At 43.8% G+C, this 16,144-nt stretch overlaps 1 protein-coding gene across 1 annotated transcript in view; it reads left to right on the top strand.

The window, feature by feature from the left end:
- Positions 1-8,635, top strand: part of MEP1A (meprin A subunit alpha) — a 36,634-nt gene extending 27,999 nt beyond the window's left edge. Inside the window, 4 exon segments of the mRNA XM_053602179.1 lie at positions 2,549-3,022; positions 3,754-3,927; positions 4,415-4,715; positions 7,976-8,635. Coding sequence (XP_053458154.1) covers positions 2,549-3,022; positions 3,754-3,927; positions 4,415-4,715; positions 7,976-8,132 — 1,106 coding nt within the window. The 3' untranslated portion in view covers positions 8,133-8,635.
- The last annotated feature ends 7,509 nt before the right edge of the window (positions 8,636-16,144 follow it).

Below are 16,144 nucleotides of genomic sequence, written 5' to 3'. Positions count from 1 at the left end.
AAGAAGCAGCACTGAGGATCTAGGGGAGGCTGAAATAACTTTTGTAAGAGGCCAGTTGGGACACGTAAATCCAGTCTTTACCAACGCTACGGAGAACACCAGGGCCAGGACTGAGAAAATGGAGGGTTCAGGGGAGATCTGGAGATCAGAAGGTAAAAGGGATGTGGTGATCAGTGCTGCTGAAGAGAGAGCAGTTACGCTGTTGACCATAGGTGTTTCTGCACCTGTTTCAGAAAACTGAATGATGCCATTATTCAATATGCCGAAGAAGTGTGCTTATGAAGTTGGTGGGAAACAAGTGATTTGGACATGTTAACTTCACTACAATCATGTACATGCTGCCAAGTGTTTCTCTGTATATGTTTACAGGAAGGTCAGCATGAATACCTTAAAATGCTAAGGTGGGCAGTCCGATGTTGAGGGTAATCTGGCCATAAGTAAAGATTCAGGGTTATAAAGCTAAGTATTTACATTCTTTTGTTATGGTGGTATATTCATACCTAGGAAAAGAGGGACAAGCTTTCCTACTTTTCCATTCACTCAATTAACGTGAGTCCAAAAGAAATTATTTTTTGTGTATTTCTAGAAGTAATTGCTGCTCTTGAAGGGAAGAAGTTTTCTTAGAAGCCACTCATAAGAATAGATGCCCGAATCACTTCTATCTAGGCCATTCTGTGGGGTTCCTGAGAACTCTACAAATACTGGTTGTGAGTGGATCACTTTTCAGGCTGAAATTTATCATAGCTGGTTTGATGGGAAATGACAGCTAGATGAACATTAAAAGTTGAGAATTTCTTGTATTACCAAGGATTGTAAATATTTAACAAGAAAGTAAGTTAGTGTTTCAATAATATTGATGGGAGCTGTTATTATTCACTTTCATCTGAAGCTTAAAATGTTATCCTCATAAGCATAAAATCAACCAAACAAACATTCCATGATTGATTCAGGTTTTTTATATATTTTTTGAGACAGAGTCTCACTATGTCATCCTTGGTAGAGAGCTGTGGCATCACAGCTCACAGCAACCTCAAACTCTTGGGCTTAAGCAATTCTCTTGCCTCAGCCTCCCAGCTAGCTGGGACTACAGGCACCTGCCACAATGCCCGGTTATGTTTTGTAGTTGCCATTGTTGTTTGGTAGGGCCAGGCTGGATGCGAACCCACCAGCTCTGGTGTATGTGGCTGGCATCCTAGCCTCTGAGCTACAGGTGCCAAGCCAGATTGATTCAGTTTTTTAAACCACTGTGCTTTCTGTCCCATTGAATTCAAAGTATTTCTTCATAAGTTCCCTGAAAACACCATTCAAATGGATTTTTAAAGTGGTACATTCTGATGCTGGCTTATAAATGAAACTTTTCTAAGAGGTTAATCGAGTATTACTTAGTGTTATGTGACATTCAACTTAAGATAGCTGTAATTACTTCAAATGCCTTTTAGCTTTTGTAAAATGTATTTTATACCTGAGATGCTTACATACAAAATGTGTCTATATATAAATGACTATCTATAAAATATATAATGTATGATGCTTATATATAAACTTACACAAAAGATGCTCACATACAAACGTGTATGTACACACACTCACACACACGTGCACATATTTAGTTTTTATTGAGGTCAGGGATCACAAATATTAATGCATTTTAGCCAACATGATTCCCCACCTAAGATGCAGCAATTTCTTTTGTTCTTTAAGCTCAATGCTAGGGCATATCCTGGGCAAAATATCAGAGTAGGGACATATCTTGGGGGAATTCTGGGCTGCAGTGTCCTTGCGATTTCCCCTTCGACAGTATCCCCAAACGCCTGGCTTCTTATGGTATTTCAGAAGATCCTTCTTACCCTGTTACCATAGCTCTTTATTCAAAAGTCCCACTTCCAGCTCAGTCTCAGGAAAAAAGCAAGTAGACCTAATTCTAGATATTCACGTTCCAGTGAGAATTCGGTCTACTTGCTTTTATCTAGATATCCACATTCTAGGGAGAATTAGGTCTACTTGCTTTGGATTATTTGGATCTCCTACTTGGTGGGATTTCAGATAATAGGAAGAAGAGAAAAAAACAAAGATGTTAGTGAAGGAGTCTCAAGTAGGGAAGATCCAGTTTATCCTGAGTGATCACCTACTCTGCAGCCTGCCATACAGCTCTTCTGGGAACAAGGCATAGGTTGGACCGTGTGGAATACAGCCTAATGTTTGTACTCAGCATTCAGTGCTAACAATAGTGAGCAGGGTTCAGTTGAGCCAGAAAGCTCAGGAGGAAATCTAGAACCCGTGGAATTACCTGATAGTGGGGAAACAAATTCATTTTTATGGTTTAAATATGAATTTTAAAGTAAATCGCAGGTTTTCTTTAGAAAAAACTCTTTACTCTTACTAGACACGTAAAGTTATTTAACCAGTTTATAACAGTGAGTGTTTTGTGGAGTTGTTGTGAGAATTGAATGAGATAATTTATGAAAGCCTTTGATACAAAGCCAGACTCACAGTAAGTAGTCATGAAGCATTGAACGCAGTCGTCACCAACCTTATCCCCTGTCCTCAGGAGATGCTGACCATGATTGGAAAATTGCCCATGTGAAGCTAACAGAGGAAATGAAGTTTCGCTACCTTTTCCAGGGCACAAGGGGGGACCCTCAGAACTCAAGTGGGGGGATTTACCTGGATGACATCACTCTGACAGAAACCCCCTGCCCCACTGGGGTTTGGACGATACGGAATTTCTCTCAGGTCCTTGAGAACACGAACCCAGGGGACAGGCTGCAGAGCCCTCGGTTCTACAATTCCGAGGGATATGGTTTCGGCTTGACGCTATACCCCAATGGCAGAACCATCTCCAGCGGATCCGGCTACATGAGACTTGCTTTTCACTTGTGCAGTGGAGAGAATGACGCTATTCTGGAGTGGCCCGCGGAAAACAGGCAGGTGGTAATAACCATACTTGACCAGGAGACCGATGTCAGAAATCGGATGTCCTCGAGCCTGGTGTTCACCACCTCCAAGTCTCAGACATCTTCAGGTAGGTGATTTGAGCATCAATAAGAACCCCCCTACCCTGGAAGGGTCCATGGAGGTGATTCTCATCCATGTAAGAACGAGTAGCATTCCTTTAACATTTTCTCCTTGGACATATTGACAAGAAAGGCATGTTGGAGCCCCAGTTTACAATGTCCAATGCTGTCTCATCCTCCTTCTGTTTCCAACACTCAGTCCTCGAGCATCTGCAGAGGCCTTACCCAAGGCCAGACTCTGTGTGGTACTTAGAATACAAGCAAATCAGGTGGTTCCTGCCTCCTTGAGCTCATCTAGTTGAGAAAACAGATGCTGCTAGTCATTTATCAAATGCTCAGAGCTTGCTAATCTCTGTGGCGAGTAATGTACTTACTCCCAAAATATTATTGCATGTCAGTGCATCCATGAAATAATCTTATGTCAGCAAATGAATGAGCAAACTAATTTTTCCAAAAAAAAAAAAAAGAAGAAGCATTAAGTTGTAGAAGGAAGAAGCTCTAGCAGTTCCTCTCTCTTCATTAAGGAAGTCGCTCAGTAGTGACCAGATCATTCAGAGTTGGGATTCTTTGCCCCTCTCACCTCCCAATCCTGAGTATTAATTCTGCTGGAGAGAATAAATAACCCAATTTTTTCCAAAATATTTTTGCCTGATTAACAAAGCCCTATGTCCTTAGTAAAGACAACTAGAAAGTGAAGCAGGAAGTGGAAATGTGATTTTATGTCACCTGTATTTTGCAGCAATCAATGACTCTGTCATCTGGGACAGGCCATCCAGAGTGGGATCCTATTATAATGACTGTGACTGTTTTAGAAGCATCGACTGGGGATGGAATAATTTTATCTCCCACCAAATGCTGAAAAAGAGAAGCTTCCTTAAAAACGATGACCTCATCATTTTTGTAGATTTTCAAGGTACCTTTGTTGGTCTTCTGAATAATCCTGGGCTCTGAGTACTCTCTGATTTGACAGTGATTTTAAAGCAAATGGAGGGTGGGGATCTTTTTTTAGGACAAGGTAAACAAGCAAAAAACAAAAATGTGATGTAGCAGAACCACATTTTATTCAATTGGTCAAGGGTTCTTATCTTTAACTGTCCTTGGGAGAAGCTGTACTTTGTTAACAGTTTGCTTATTTCAATTTCATTTTAATCAGTATATCTATGTTAACATTATGCTTCTTTTTGCAAGTTCAATATATAAAAATATGACTAGACTACTTTAAAAGAAACACAGTTGTGATTATGAGAGTCAGTGGATGCAAAGCTGTTTTTCTATGTCACTAAGGGTGACGTCTATGAGGGACAGAGGCAGCCCAGAGAAATTTCTCCAGAAGTAGAAGTTAGTTGCAGATAGTTGTTAACTCTGAGTCTTCCCCATGACCTTTTGCTTAATTCCTGAAGATATCACCCACCTTAACCGAACTGAAGTTCCCACTAAAAGCAAAAGACGGAGCCCCGAAGGCCTTGTCCTCCAAGGCCAGGAGCAGCAGGCCTCCGAAGCAGGTTCACAGCAGGCTGTGTTAATGGAAGTCCAACCTGAAGGCCTGGGCCAGGGGCACCCCAGCAGGCAGAAGCGGTCAGTGGAGAACACAGGCCCCTTGGAGGACCACAACTGGCCACAGTACTTCAGAGACCCCTGTGACCCAAACCCTTGCCAAAATGATGGCATCTGTGTGAACGTGAAGGGGATGGCGAGCTGCAGGTAGGCTGTGTGGTTGGGGCAGGTGGTGGGGCCGCACCCCAGAGGAGGGTGTGTGCTCAGCCCTGGGCAGGGCAGTGTTCATGGAGCAGGGCGAAGATGATATCACGCGGTTTGCCTTGACTCTACAGAGGTGTGCCCTCGATCCCTGGGCTTATGCTACCAGCACAGAAGAGACCCCAGTCTCTCGTCTCTTAGCCTTTATCCCTTTCCCAACTCTGGGTCATGGTCAACAACATCTAGGACATTGTTGGAAATTCTCACTCTATCACAATCCTTACAAAAGACCCTGGACTTTTAGTCTAGGGACCTTCTACTCTGTAACCTGCTATGGTGGGACTCATCACCAAACCAAAATCTTCACTGATTGTAGATGTTATTATGAGTTATTAATTATTATTATTAGTTATATAGTCAGCTCTCTCGTACTATTATTATAGCTCTGTTTTCAATGATCGTGGTAGAACAGCTGATATTTTTTGACTCCTTGGTTTGTGTCATGTGCTGCCTCCCCAGCATGTCACATGCTTGATCTAAATTACTCCTCACTGCCACCCTGTGACTAGGGCTCTTACCAGCCCCGTTTAGCGTATCAAGAAGTTGAAGCTGAGAAAGTTTAAGTCATTTGTCTAAAATTAAACACGTGGAAAATCCTGGATGTGGGACTTGCCCCCAGGTTTGTCTAGCTGCACATTTTGCTGTACTTAATAGATCTTTTTATATGTTTGCTTGCATAAAAACCAAAAACATGAGTGGCACCTGTGGCTCAAAGGGGTAGGGCACCAACCCTATATGCCGGAGGTGGTGGGTTCAAACCCAGCCTCAGCCAAAAACTGCAAAAAAAAAAAAAGAAAGAAAGAAAGAAGGAAGAAACCCAAAACATGTGACAGCAGAGGCACCAGTTGCATTTGAACAGTTGCAGATGTAGGAACCATTCTGCTTGCCTCAAAAATCCACATTTTTTCTGAGTTCTTTCCAATGATTACTTTGTTTCTTCTTCTTCAAACTATTAGACTTAGGGATACAGTGCAAAAATACTGCAGATAGCTCCCTTCGCCCCCCTTTCCCAAAGTTAATTCCCCAATGTTAAATGTTAACGTCTTTCACAGAACACTGTACAACTAGCAAAGCCAAGCAGTACACATCCGTACAATGTTACCGACTGAACAACAGACCTTATTCATATTTCCTGTTTTTCCACTAATGTCTTTTTCTGTTCCAGGATCCAATTCGGGATTCCACATGATATTTTGTTTTATGTCTATTCCTCAGTCTTGTCTTTTATTACTTTGACACTTTTGAAGATTATGGATCAAGCTTTTTTCCTTATAATTTTTTTGTCCATCTGGTTCTGTCTTGTCTTCTCATGGTTAGATAGAGGTCATGCATTTGGGGAGAGATTGGTGCCTTTCTCAGAGCATCGTGTGAGTGTACCAGACGCTGGTGTGTGTCACTGCTGGAGATGCCAGCCTTGTTATCTGGCCAAGAGACGGTCACCCAAGCCTCTCTCCTGCAGAGTTACCACCCCTCCCTCTGTAATGGTTATGTATCGTGGGAGACGTATTCCTAGATCAGGGAGGCAATTTGCTTTTCCTGAAATCCTCACCCGCTAACTTTGGTGTCCACTGGTGGGTCCTGCTTGCAACGATCACCACTGGGATCTTTTAATGGTGATTTGCTGTTTCTTCTGTTCTCTCCACATTCATGAACTTGAATTCTTCTATAAAGAGTTAACAGCCCCTCTCTCCACTGATTTATTCATGTAATTAGTTTATTGGTGTCACTAAGAAATCACAGACATTTATTTCATTCTGCAAGCGACCTTGCAATCATTCCCTGACTTATTTTGCTACCCCTGTTGTCCCAGCTTCAGCCTTTGGGAGCTCTTCCAGGCTGGCTCCTGGGCTCTTTCAACATGCACCATACTTTTATGAACACAATTTTAATTTCTGGCAAGACAAGATGCTCCAGACTTATCTTTTATTTTCCCAGCCCCGGGCTGAGCATCAATCACTTCTGCAGGGAGCCCTCCAGTTCCTTTTATTGGAGACGGCCCACCTTGTTTGGGGGCTCCCAAGCCCTGGGTTTGCACCTCTTTGCCAGACAGGCACCAGATTCCAATACTTGCCCTGCTCATTTCATCGTCCCCAGGGCTTGCCACTATGTGAGTCTCTAGTCCGCAAAACAATTCCTCTCCCACCAACATGAAGCCTGGGATTTGTGGAATGCGCTTTTCTAGGAAATATAATAAGCTGTATTTGGAGGGGACTGAGAAAAAACATTGAACAAACTTGCTATTACCCAATTCCCAGGCTAGAGACGAGGGCTTGAAAAGTAAGACTGTTCAGAATTACTAAAAGGGGATATTGACTTCTGAGTGATTCATTCTGCTCTGTAGAATTCTGCTGAGGAGACATTCTAATAGGAAAGTTTGAAATAAACACTGGAGTTGTTGTAATAGAATTAACCCCTCAGTTCTGAGATTAATTGGTATTTACATCAAATAACATTAAAATATAAAGTACAGCTATTACGTGCCTGCTGTGTGCCAAATACATGTGCATTGGTGAGTACAATGGTCTCATATCTCATGTGAACCTCAAGACAACCTTGTGGGATGGTGGCAGTGTACCAGCCTTCTAGTGATATTTTTATTAATGTTGTTTAGATGTTTTTTCTTTTCTTTTCTTTTCTTTTTTTTTTTTTTTTTTTTGCGTTTTTGGCCAGGGCTAGGTTTGAACCTGCCACCTCCAGTATATGGAGCTAGCGCCCTACTCCTTGAGCCACAGGCTACAACCAACACACTAAGTCAGACTCTGTCTGGGAATTCCTTTGTAGCTGACATATTTAGCCAGTGTCGGGCAACATATTACTAATGTGTCCCAAACTTTCCTTCTGAATCCTTGGTGGCCGAGAGGTCTAAGTTTGAAGCCATACCTGTCAGGATTAAACTTTAAGCATGAAACACTTGTTAACATTAGTGTATAACCTTGAACAAGTTATGTAACCTTACCATAAAATGAGAATGATGAGATGGCCATGGTGATAACCTCAACCTCCAAGAGCTGTTGCAAGATTAACTCATTTTAAATTGTTAGTATATATAACATTATAAATTGTTAGTTACTATATATAGTGCTTGATCTGGGACCTGGCATGGACCACTCCAAAGTGTTTGCTGCTGTCACTGCTACAACGAGGCTGGCTGCCAGGAGGCACCTGCGGCCAGGTGGTTCTCACTCCCCTGTGTCCTATCCCCCCAGGTGCGTCTCTGGACATGCTTTCTTCTACACGGGGGAGCGCTGCCAGGCCATGCAGGTGCACGGCAGCGTTCTGGGCCTGCTGATCGGAGGCACAGCTGGCGTCATCCTCTTGACCTTCACTGTCCTCTCTGTCATTCACCAAAAGTCAAAGCAGTGACCGCCTGCTGGCTTTGGCCAGACCGCAGAGGCACCTCCTCCCCTCAGGCCCTCCCTTTCTGTCGTCAGCGGGGTTTGGGGCACTTTGTGACAGCTTTGAACGGGATCTCTAAGGACCAAGGACTCTCATCCTATGTGTAACTCTTGTCAGTTTTCTGCCCCTACCTGGTTCCGTTACCCTGCTATGTGCTTCTAATATATCTGGTGTACCCTATGACAGCACCCATCACTCTGAATTGTAAATCGCTTGTTTAACTGCCTGTCTTGCCTTTTGACTGTGAGCTCCATGAAGGCAGCAGTACATTACCCTCACTGATCACGCGAGCCCTGGTGCCTAGACGCCTAGTGGCATGTTACCATGGGCACTCCGTGAAGGCTGAATGAATGAACAATAAATGAGTGAATAGCTAAGATGTAGAAACTCTCTCATGCCTATTTCAGATCAGATATTTACGATGAAATCCATATGTTGGTTACATTACAATCAAATATTCATTTTTAATCAGACATAATTGTCTTATTACTTTTTTAAAATCTTGTTAAGGGATGTGAAATAAAGATTCCTCTGGGCAGTGGGGTTTCATAGCATTTCTTTCATTTTTCTCTGATGTTAAGGAAAGGTCTTTAATAAATTCAGCAATATTTAGTTAATACCTTCTCTGTGTCCAGCCCTGTCAACATGGCTGTGTGCATTCACGTCAGAGGGAAAGTGTGTCCAAAAGCTCTTTCAGGTCCATTTAAGTTTTAGAATATATTTCATATATTATCCATGTATAAAATTACCACAATATCAAGCCGAAGGTATTAGGTAGAAGAGAACTTTAGAGAAGTATATTTAGATCCACTTTCTTTCCCTTGTTCTAAAGACATAAAATCTAAATGAGGTGAGAAAGTTCCAAGGAGGATTGACTAAAAAGGAAAGCTGGAGTTCCCGTGCCCAGAAAGCAAAGCACCAGCTCTAGAAATAAAAGGAAAGATTTCTAATACCTGGAGTGGTGCAGGCTTTAGGGGACCAGCCTTCCTAAGTAGAGACTCTTTGGCAATTCTGTAAAATCAAAATTCACTGACACAAATGAGAGATTGATAAAAGTCCCTCTGATGCAAAAGCAGAAGTGAGAACAGTTTGTAGCAGACGAATAAAGCAGCCCCTCCGTCAATGGTTCTCAAACTTGAGGTACATCAGCGCCCCCTGGAGGTCTAGTGGAAACGCACGTTAGAGGCTCCACCCCCAGAGTTTCTGGGTCAGTAGATCTAGGCTGGGGTCTAAGAGTCTGCACTGCTGACAAGTTCCCAGGCAACGATGTTGCTGCCTCCCCCGCTACACCCACACTTTGAGAACCACTGCTCTGCTGGGTAGAAAATGGGTCTGGAAGTCAGGCATCCGGGCTGCAGGCTTACATTGACAATTACCTAGCGGTGGGATTTTAAAGAGAAATCATTTAAGTTCTTAGTCCTAGTTTACCAATCTGTCAAACAGAAATAATAGCTCACTACCTTCTTCCACCCGACCTTATCACCTATAGGCTTATAGAGTAGTAAATGAGATAATGGATAGGAACATGTTTCAGAGCTGAAAATGTTCGCAAATATTGCTGTTAGATTTGCAGACTATATTGGAAGCTATCTCATCACTGGCCCACTCATGCGTCTCCAAAGACCAAACTGGGAATAGAGTTCAGCTTTGTTTCTCAATGTGCTTCACGCTCCCACGAAGCCACAACTGACTTGACAGTCGGGCCTGAAGAAATTGTTCTTTCCAGCTCTGCCCAGCGTCTTCCCTCAGAAGTGAGCTCCAGGCGCTGCTGCTGTTGTCATTTTCTTCTGTTTTACTGAAAGGAATGTTGTCTGGGCCAAGCCTGGTTTGGATCTGGTCCCTCTCAGAGGGAGAAACCCCAACACAAACCAAGGACGACACTCAAATGTCAAGGGTAAGCAAGTATTTTGATCTGGCATCATAAATTAAAACTGCAAGGCCTAAATAATGGTAAGGATTTACCAGGCTGAGGGTAAAACATTTTGATCCTTCTCCGTAGACTCCCAACCAGCAGCATGCTGAGTGCCTTGGTCCATCTCTCCCAGTGATCAACGGTCATCTCTGCTGACTGACTGACCACCTGGCTCATCATAGATCGGACCTGGTACTCAGCTTTCCTTTGAGCTCAAAGCTCCAATCATTCCAGGAGGACTAGCAGATACTTTATTTATTTTTTAAATGTGTTGGGGTGGTGATGGAGGGGTGGGCGTGTAGGGAGGTAGAGAGATAGGCATTTCATCGTCCCGAGGAAGTGTGGGATCTGGAATTTAGAGGAGTGACTTGAAAAAGTGAAAAACCTTCCCTGTTCCTGGGTGTTTGGCTTTTCTGGTCTCACACAGTGGGAGTGAGTCAGAGTTGCTCGAATGCCTGACAATTTCTCCAGCTTGCCCCACCCTGTTCCTCAGACCCCTCAACTGGCTCATCTCCTTCCATGAACTGAGCTGAGCCAAACCAGCCACTCAAGACACCAGGTTCTTCCGGAACATCTGGAGCCTCCAAGTGTTAAAAGTGGGTGGGAACTGTTCCCTGCTCCCTGACAATGTTAAAATGAATCACGATTCAAAGTGACTTCTGCCACACATTCACTTTTGTCACCTCTCAAGCCCCCACATGGTCATCATCTTGTTTTGTCTGAGCAGTGAGGTCTCTGCTCTGAGCTCTCCAACAAGTGTCTTGGAGCAGTCTCATTCCAGACCTGTGCGAGCAGATAAACTTAAGGCCAGGGTTGGTCAGCTGCCACCCTGGGGTTTCTGCCCCTCGGCACTATCACTGTTTTAAACTGGATGGTCCTGTGTGAGGCCATTCTGTGTATTACAGGATGTCCAGCAGCATCCCTGGCATCTACTTACAGATGCCAGTAGCTCCCCTTTCCCAGGTGTGACAATCAAAAATCTCATGGATGTTGACAAGTGCCCCTTGATGGGCAAAATCATCTCCAGTTGAGAATCACTGGTCCAGCTAGATCAGACGATGCAATCTTCTGTTAAATGGGGACCTGGGACCAAATGGATTCTAATATAAAGTTCCACACCCAAAATTAGACGGCTGGGCCAGCCAGGGTTTTGTACCTACAGCTATCTACCTTGGTAATTCTATTTCACCAACGCAAAGGTTATTTCTACCATCCTTTATGCTAGTAACAAACCCTCTGATGCAGCTTGAGATAGCAATATTTAAAGTTTTGCCATAGATACTTCTCTAATGAAGATTTTTGGATCATATTCCTTCAAATGCTAACTAACTTCTGCTGGAGTGTGTATTCCTTTTCAGAATACTTTACGTACTATTTAGCCTCCTCTGGGGTGTAAGTCTCAGCCACCCTGTACACCTTATACAGTGTAATATTCACATTGATGTCTTTATACCCAAATTACAGATGATCCAGCACCTTCCTTTCTTGAGTTCTTCCTTTCTGATGAACTGTATTATTTGCTTACAATGTGGCAGAACCTTAGAGATAGATTCTGAAGTCCAACACTTATATTTGGGTAAACAGAGGCGATTCTACAGAAAGAAAGTGCCTTGAGAGGTAACAAAACCAATTAATAGCAGAATCTATTATTCATGTTTGGTTGCTACAAAGGTTAAAACAATCAGAAGTTTGGGAGGTATTATGAAATGTGGGAAAATCTACATGTAACATTATGTAAAGGTCTTTTTTGCTTGATTTTCTTTATTGTAAATACCATCTTATGTCTGATTCGTCACCTCACATTTCCATGTATTAATAAATATGGCTGAAACAACTTTCCTATGTTCGTTTTAATATAAACATAATATAGTCTTCCAAAATCTCAAAATTTCAAAAAGATGTATGGTATGTATCTTATAGCTGTCAAGACCCTTTAGCAAACAATCATAACCCTAGTGGGTGGGGGGTGGGACAGGGGGGCAGGTGCTGGTGACCTCTAAGAGTACTGATGTGAAAGGGAACGACAAAAAAGACTTGAGACAGGTAGTGCAGCCCACAGGCTGTGTGTGTGTGCGTGAGTGTGTCTGAGTGTGTGTGTGTGTGCAAGAGATGGAGCTAACAGTGAGACAGAAATGAAGACAAGACCCATCTCTCTTTGCCTTTCCTGGTTTTACCCCAGAATTTCAGAGTGGATTGAGATGTGGCCTCATCTGGGTCAAAGCTTCCCTTAGAACCTAGACAAATTAAGGAGAAATTGACCCATGTGTGACTCAACATGTCAATAGAAATAGCAGTAATGCTTTAAGATTTCTATCAGGTCCGAGAATTAAAACAGTAGAAAGTGGGGATCTGAGGAAGCCAGAGGAGAGAGTGAAGGCAGAGGAGACATTCAGATCACCAGCCCCAGGGACAGAGTCTCCCACGGCCACTCTTCCTCTGTCTCAGTGATAGAATGCAGGATCCTGGTTGGTCAAAAGCTTCCCACTTCCATCCTCTTTTTCTTCTTGCAGGAAGGTGGGGTTGTGTGGCCAGACTCAGGCCAATGGAATGGAAGCAGAAATGTCGCTTGTGAACTTCTGGGAAACTTTCTTGGAAAAGTCTTGGTGCACACGCCATTAGTTCCTTCTTTTATCCTAATGACGGAGGAGGGGGCATAGTGGCCAGAGTGGGAGCTGCCATGTGGGGCCTTGTGGTGACCTTGGGAAAAGCAGATCAAAATAGGAAGTATCTGGATTCCTGGGAATCCCGTGGAGCTGTACAGTCTTGGGATGCTTATCTACAGACCTTCTGTGCTAGAGAAATAAACTGCTGTTTTAAGCCATTGTTACTTTGAAACTTTGTTGCTCACAGAAGACATAATCCTGACTGAGGGAAAGGTTTCCGCAGGTCAGTGCATGGCTCGGACTAAGTCGTGATGCCCTGCACAGCCACGTATACCTGGACTCGTGGGGAAGAATAAAGGTGGTCTTTGTTATGGGTCTCAATCTAGGGGGCCATAGGCCTCATACCTTTCTTTCCATGAAGATCTGTCTTAGAATGAAATAAACACACAGTGGGAGGCAAACCCACAAAAGAAAGAGAACTCTGAGAACACTTTTATTTAAGCCCCTGGATCCAACTGTACCTGAAGGTGTACCATCTAGTATCTTGCCCAGTCATATGAGCTAATAAGTGCCTATTTTTGCTTAAATTAGTTTGAGTTGTGGTTCTGTCATCTGTAACTGAGAGAGCCTTAAGTTATACCACTGCTATAGTATATAATTGGCTCATCTGTAAAGATAGGAAATAATGGATTAGTTTGGGGTTTAAATAAAATTGTATAACATTTAAGATAACCAAAACTGACTTGAGATGCAGACGCAGTAGAGTTAACCAGGCTGACTCACTTGTTATGCCACGTAGTCCTCCAGTCTGGCTTCATAATGGGCATGAATTATTTATTTTTTTTGCAGTTTTTGGCTGGGGCTGGGTTTGAACCCGCCACCTCCAGCATATGGGGCCAGTGCCCTACTCCTTTGAGCCACAGGCACTGCCCTTAATGGGCATGATTTAAATTTAAACCCTGGTAAAATTGTGATTTAGGATGACACGTGCCTTTGGGATTACTTTAAAGACTACTGAACGTTGAGTTAGATGTGAAACTATGGAGGGTGTATTTTGATTTGGAACAGAGCTTATCTAAATCTGGGTTCCCCGTATGGCTGTATGTATTGTATACATTTACTGTAATTTTTTATACGCACGGCATGATACAAACAATAGTGACTAACTTTGTGTAGTAGTAACGGTATGCTAGGTACAATTTTGGGGGCTTTGTAAGAATTTCATAACCACCTGTGGGGCCTGTACCATTCCTATTCCCTTTTCCATTGTGGAAATTGAGTCACAAGAGAGACGCTTTACCCAAAGTCAAAACCAAGAAGTGGTGGACCCAGAATTGAAAAGCACGGTCAGGCTGCAGAACACAGACTCTTCCCACCAAGCTACACTCCCTGATCTGACCGCCATCAGCTAAAGAGCAGCCCGCTGCACCTGGCCGTGCAAAGTGAAGAAAATAATCCACCTCTCTTGGGAGGGAGCAAGCTGCTACTTTAGCATGCCACATCACAGGGAAAATCACTACCTACACAAATCTATCAGGGAAAATGTCTCAGTTCTCCACTTGATGTGTGTAAACACAGCCTCAGAATCACACGTCATTTCTGGGAAATCCTGTTTTCCTCCTATGTGTCTCAATGGCATCCAGCACTCTAGAATGTATGATAGATCTGTGACAAGAATGAAAATAACACCGCCCGCCACTGGAACCTCACGGGAAGCTCATTTAAATGAAGTCTAAAAATTAAATTGGCGAGTACAGTCGAGCTGCTCCATTCGGGAGTCCACCAAATGGCTCATTTGAAATCTACTTTCAATAAAGCAACACAGCAGGGATTCTTTGATATTTCATCAGAGACTTAAGAAAGGAAGCAGGTGGACTCTGAAGTTTGGCCAGAACACTGGTCATTATGTCCTGGGCTGACTGGAGGTGAAATCATAAAGTGAGAGGAAGCTTGGAGAAGCATTATTCCCCCGCCCCCCACACTTTCTGTACCATTGTTCTTCCTTTCTCATTTTGGGCACTGGGAACCCTCCCACTTTAGGGGCCCCCCTACGGAGAAACGCTACAGAGAGGTGGTTCCACATCCATATGGTTTAAGGCAGACACTGTTTCCTTTTCTTTCTTTTCCTTTTTTTTTTTTTTTAGATAGAGTCTTACTTTGTTGCCTTCTGTAGAGTACCCTGGTGTCATAGCTTACTGCAACCTCAAACTCTTCAGCTCAAGTGATTCTTTTGTCTCAGCCTCTGGGGTAGCTGGGACTGCAGGTGACCGCCACAACACCAGGCTAATTTTAGAGACAGGTGTCTTGCTCTTGCTCAGGCTGGTCTCAAACCTGTGGGCTCAGACAATCCACCTGTCTCGGCCTCCCAGAGTGCTAGGATTATACCCTCACCCTAAAAGGGGGCATGGGGACGCATGAAGTGGGAATCAAACTCTGGCCTCTCCTGTGGCAGGTGAGAATTCTACTGAACCACCATGCACCGCAGTCACTGTTTTCAACATCTGGTTCTACTGGTCCTCAGCTGTGTGACCCTGAGCAAGTTATTTACCTCTCTGGGCTTAGTTTTTCTCACTGAAAAATGAAAGGAAAAATATTTGCTCATCCTTGGGGTGCTGTGGATTACATGCATAAAGATCTTAGAACAACAGCACCAGGTACATAGGTGGTAGGAGTTCAATAATGTGGGTTAACATAGTTACATAGTTCTCAGCATTTTCATTTGACGGTGAAGCTAAGTTGCCTCGTGCCTCTCCCAGACATATTTGCTTGTTAATCTTATCTCTCCCTGAGACTTTGTTTTTGTTAAAGTCATGCCCACTGCAAGGGGGAAGAAGTGAGAGCTATTCCTAAGGTGGGAGGAGCAGCATCCCTAGGCATTGACACCCCCCAAACTCTGCCCATCTCCCACCCCCTCCCCCGCTCTGAGAAACCGTCTGCCTTCTCACTTCTCACTAGGTATGAGGCCTATGGCCCCCTAGACTGAGACCCATAACAAAGACCACCTTTTTTCTTCCCCAGGAGTCTAGGTATACGTGGCTGTGCCACGACTGACTTAGTCCGAGCCATGCCACTCTTACATAAGGCCGGCCCAGCTTGTCCCTCGGCTTCAAGGACCTGCCCTTCCTGCAGCTGGCCATGGTTACTTCCCCAGCATCTTCTCGGGTCAGACAGTTGGGCAATGTGCACTCCGTGGCCAGGCTAAGGGACTTGCCTCCTGGCCTCAGCTGTTGCCAGGATGGCCAGATAGCACCCGATGGCTGCAGATTCACTCTGGATGGACGTGAAAATCTAGCCCAGCAGCAGCTTTCAACAGATGGATTAGGAAAGGGAATAGGACAGTCTCAGCTAATGCTTTTGCAGCCACATTGACAGAATAAACGTTAAGGTCCCACGACACTTGGGAGGCTCCCATTTTCCCTGCTCAAACTACTTTCCAGAAGCCTGTCATTTCTGGGGCTACTTTT

Source organism: Nycticebus coucang, chromosome 9 (assembly GCF_027406575.1).
Source record: "Nycticebus coucang isolate mNycCou1 chromosome 9, mNycCou1.pri, whole genome shotgun sequence".
Classification (NCBI taxonomy): domain Eukaryota; kingdom Metazoa; phylum Chordata; class Mammalia; order Primates; family Lorisidae; genus Nycticebus; species Nycticebus coucang.
This window is presented reverse-complemented; position numbering and strand designations above follow the sequence as displayed.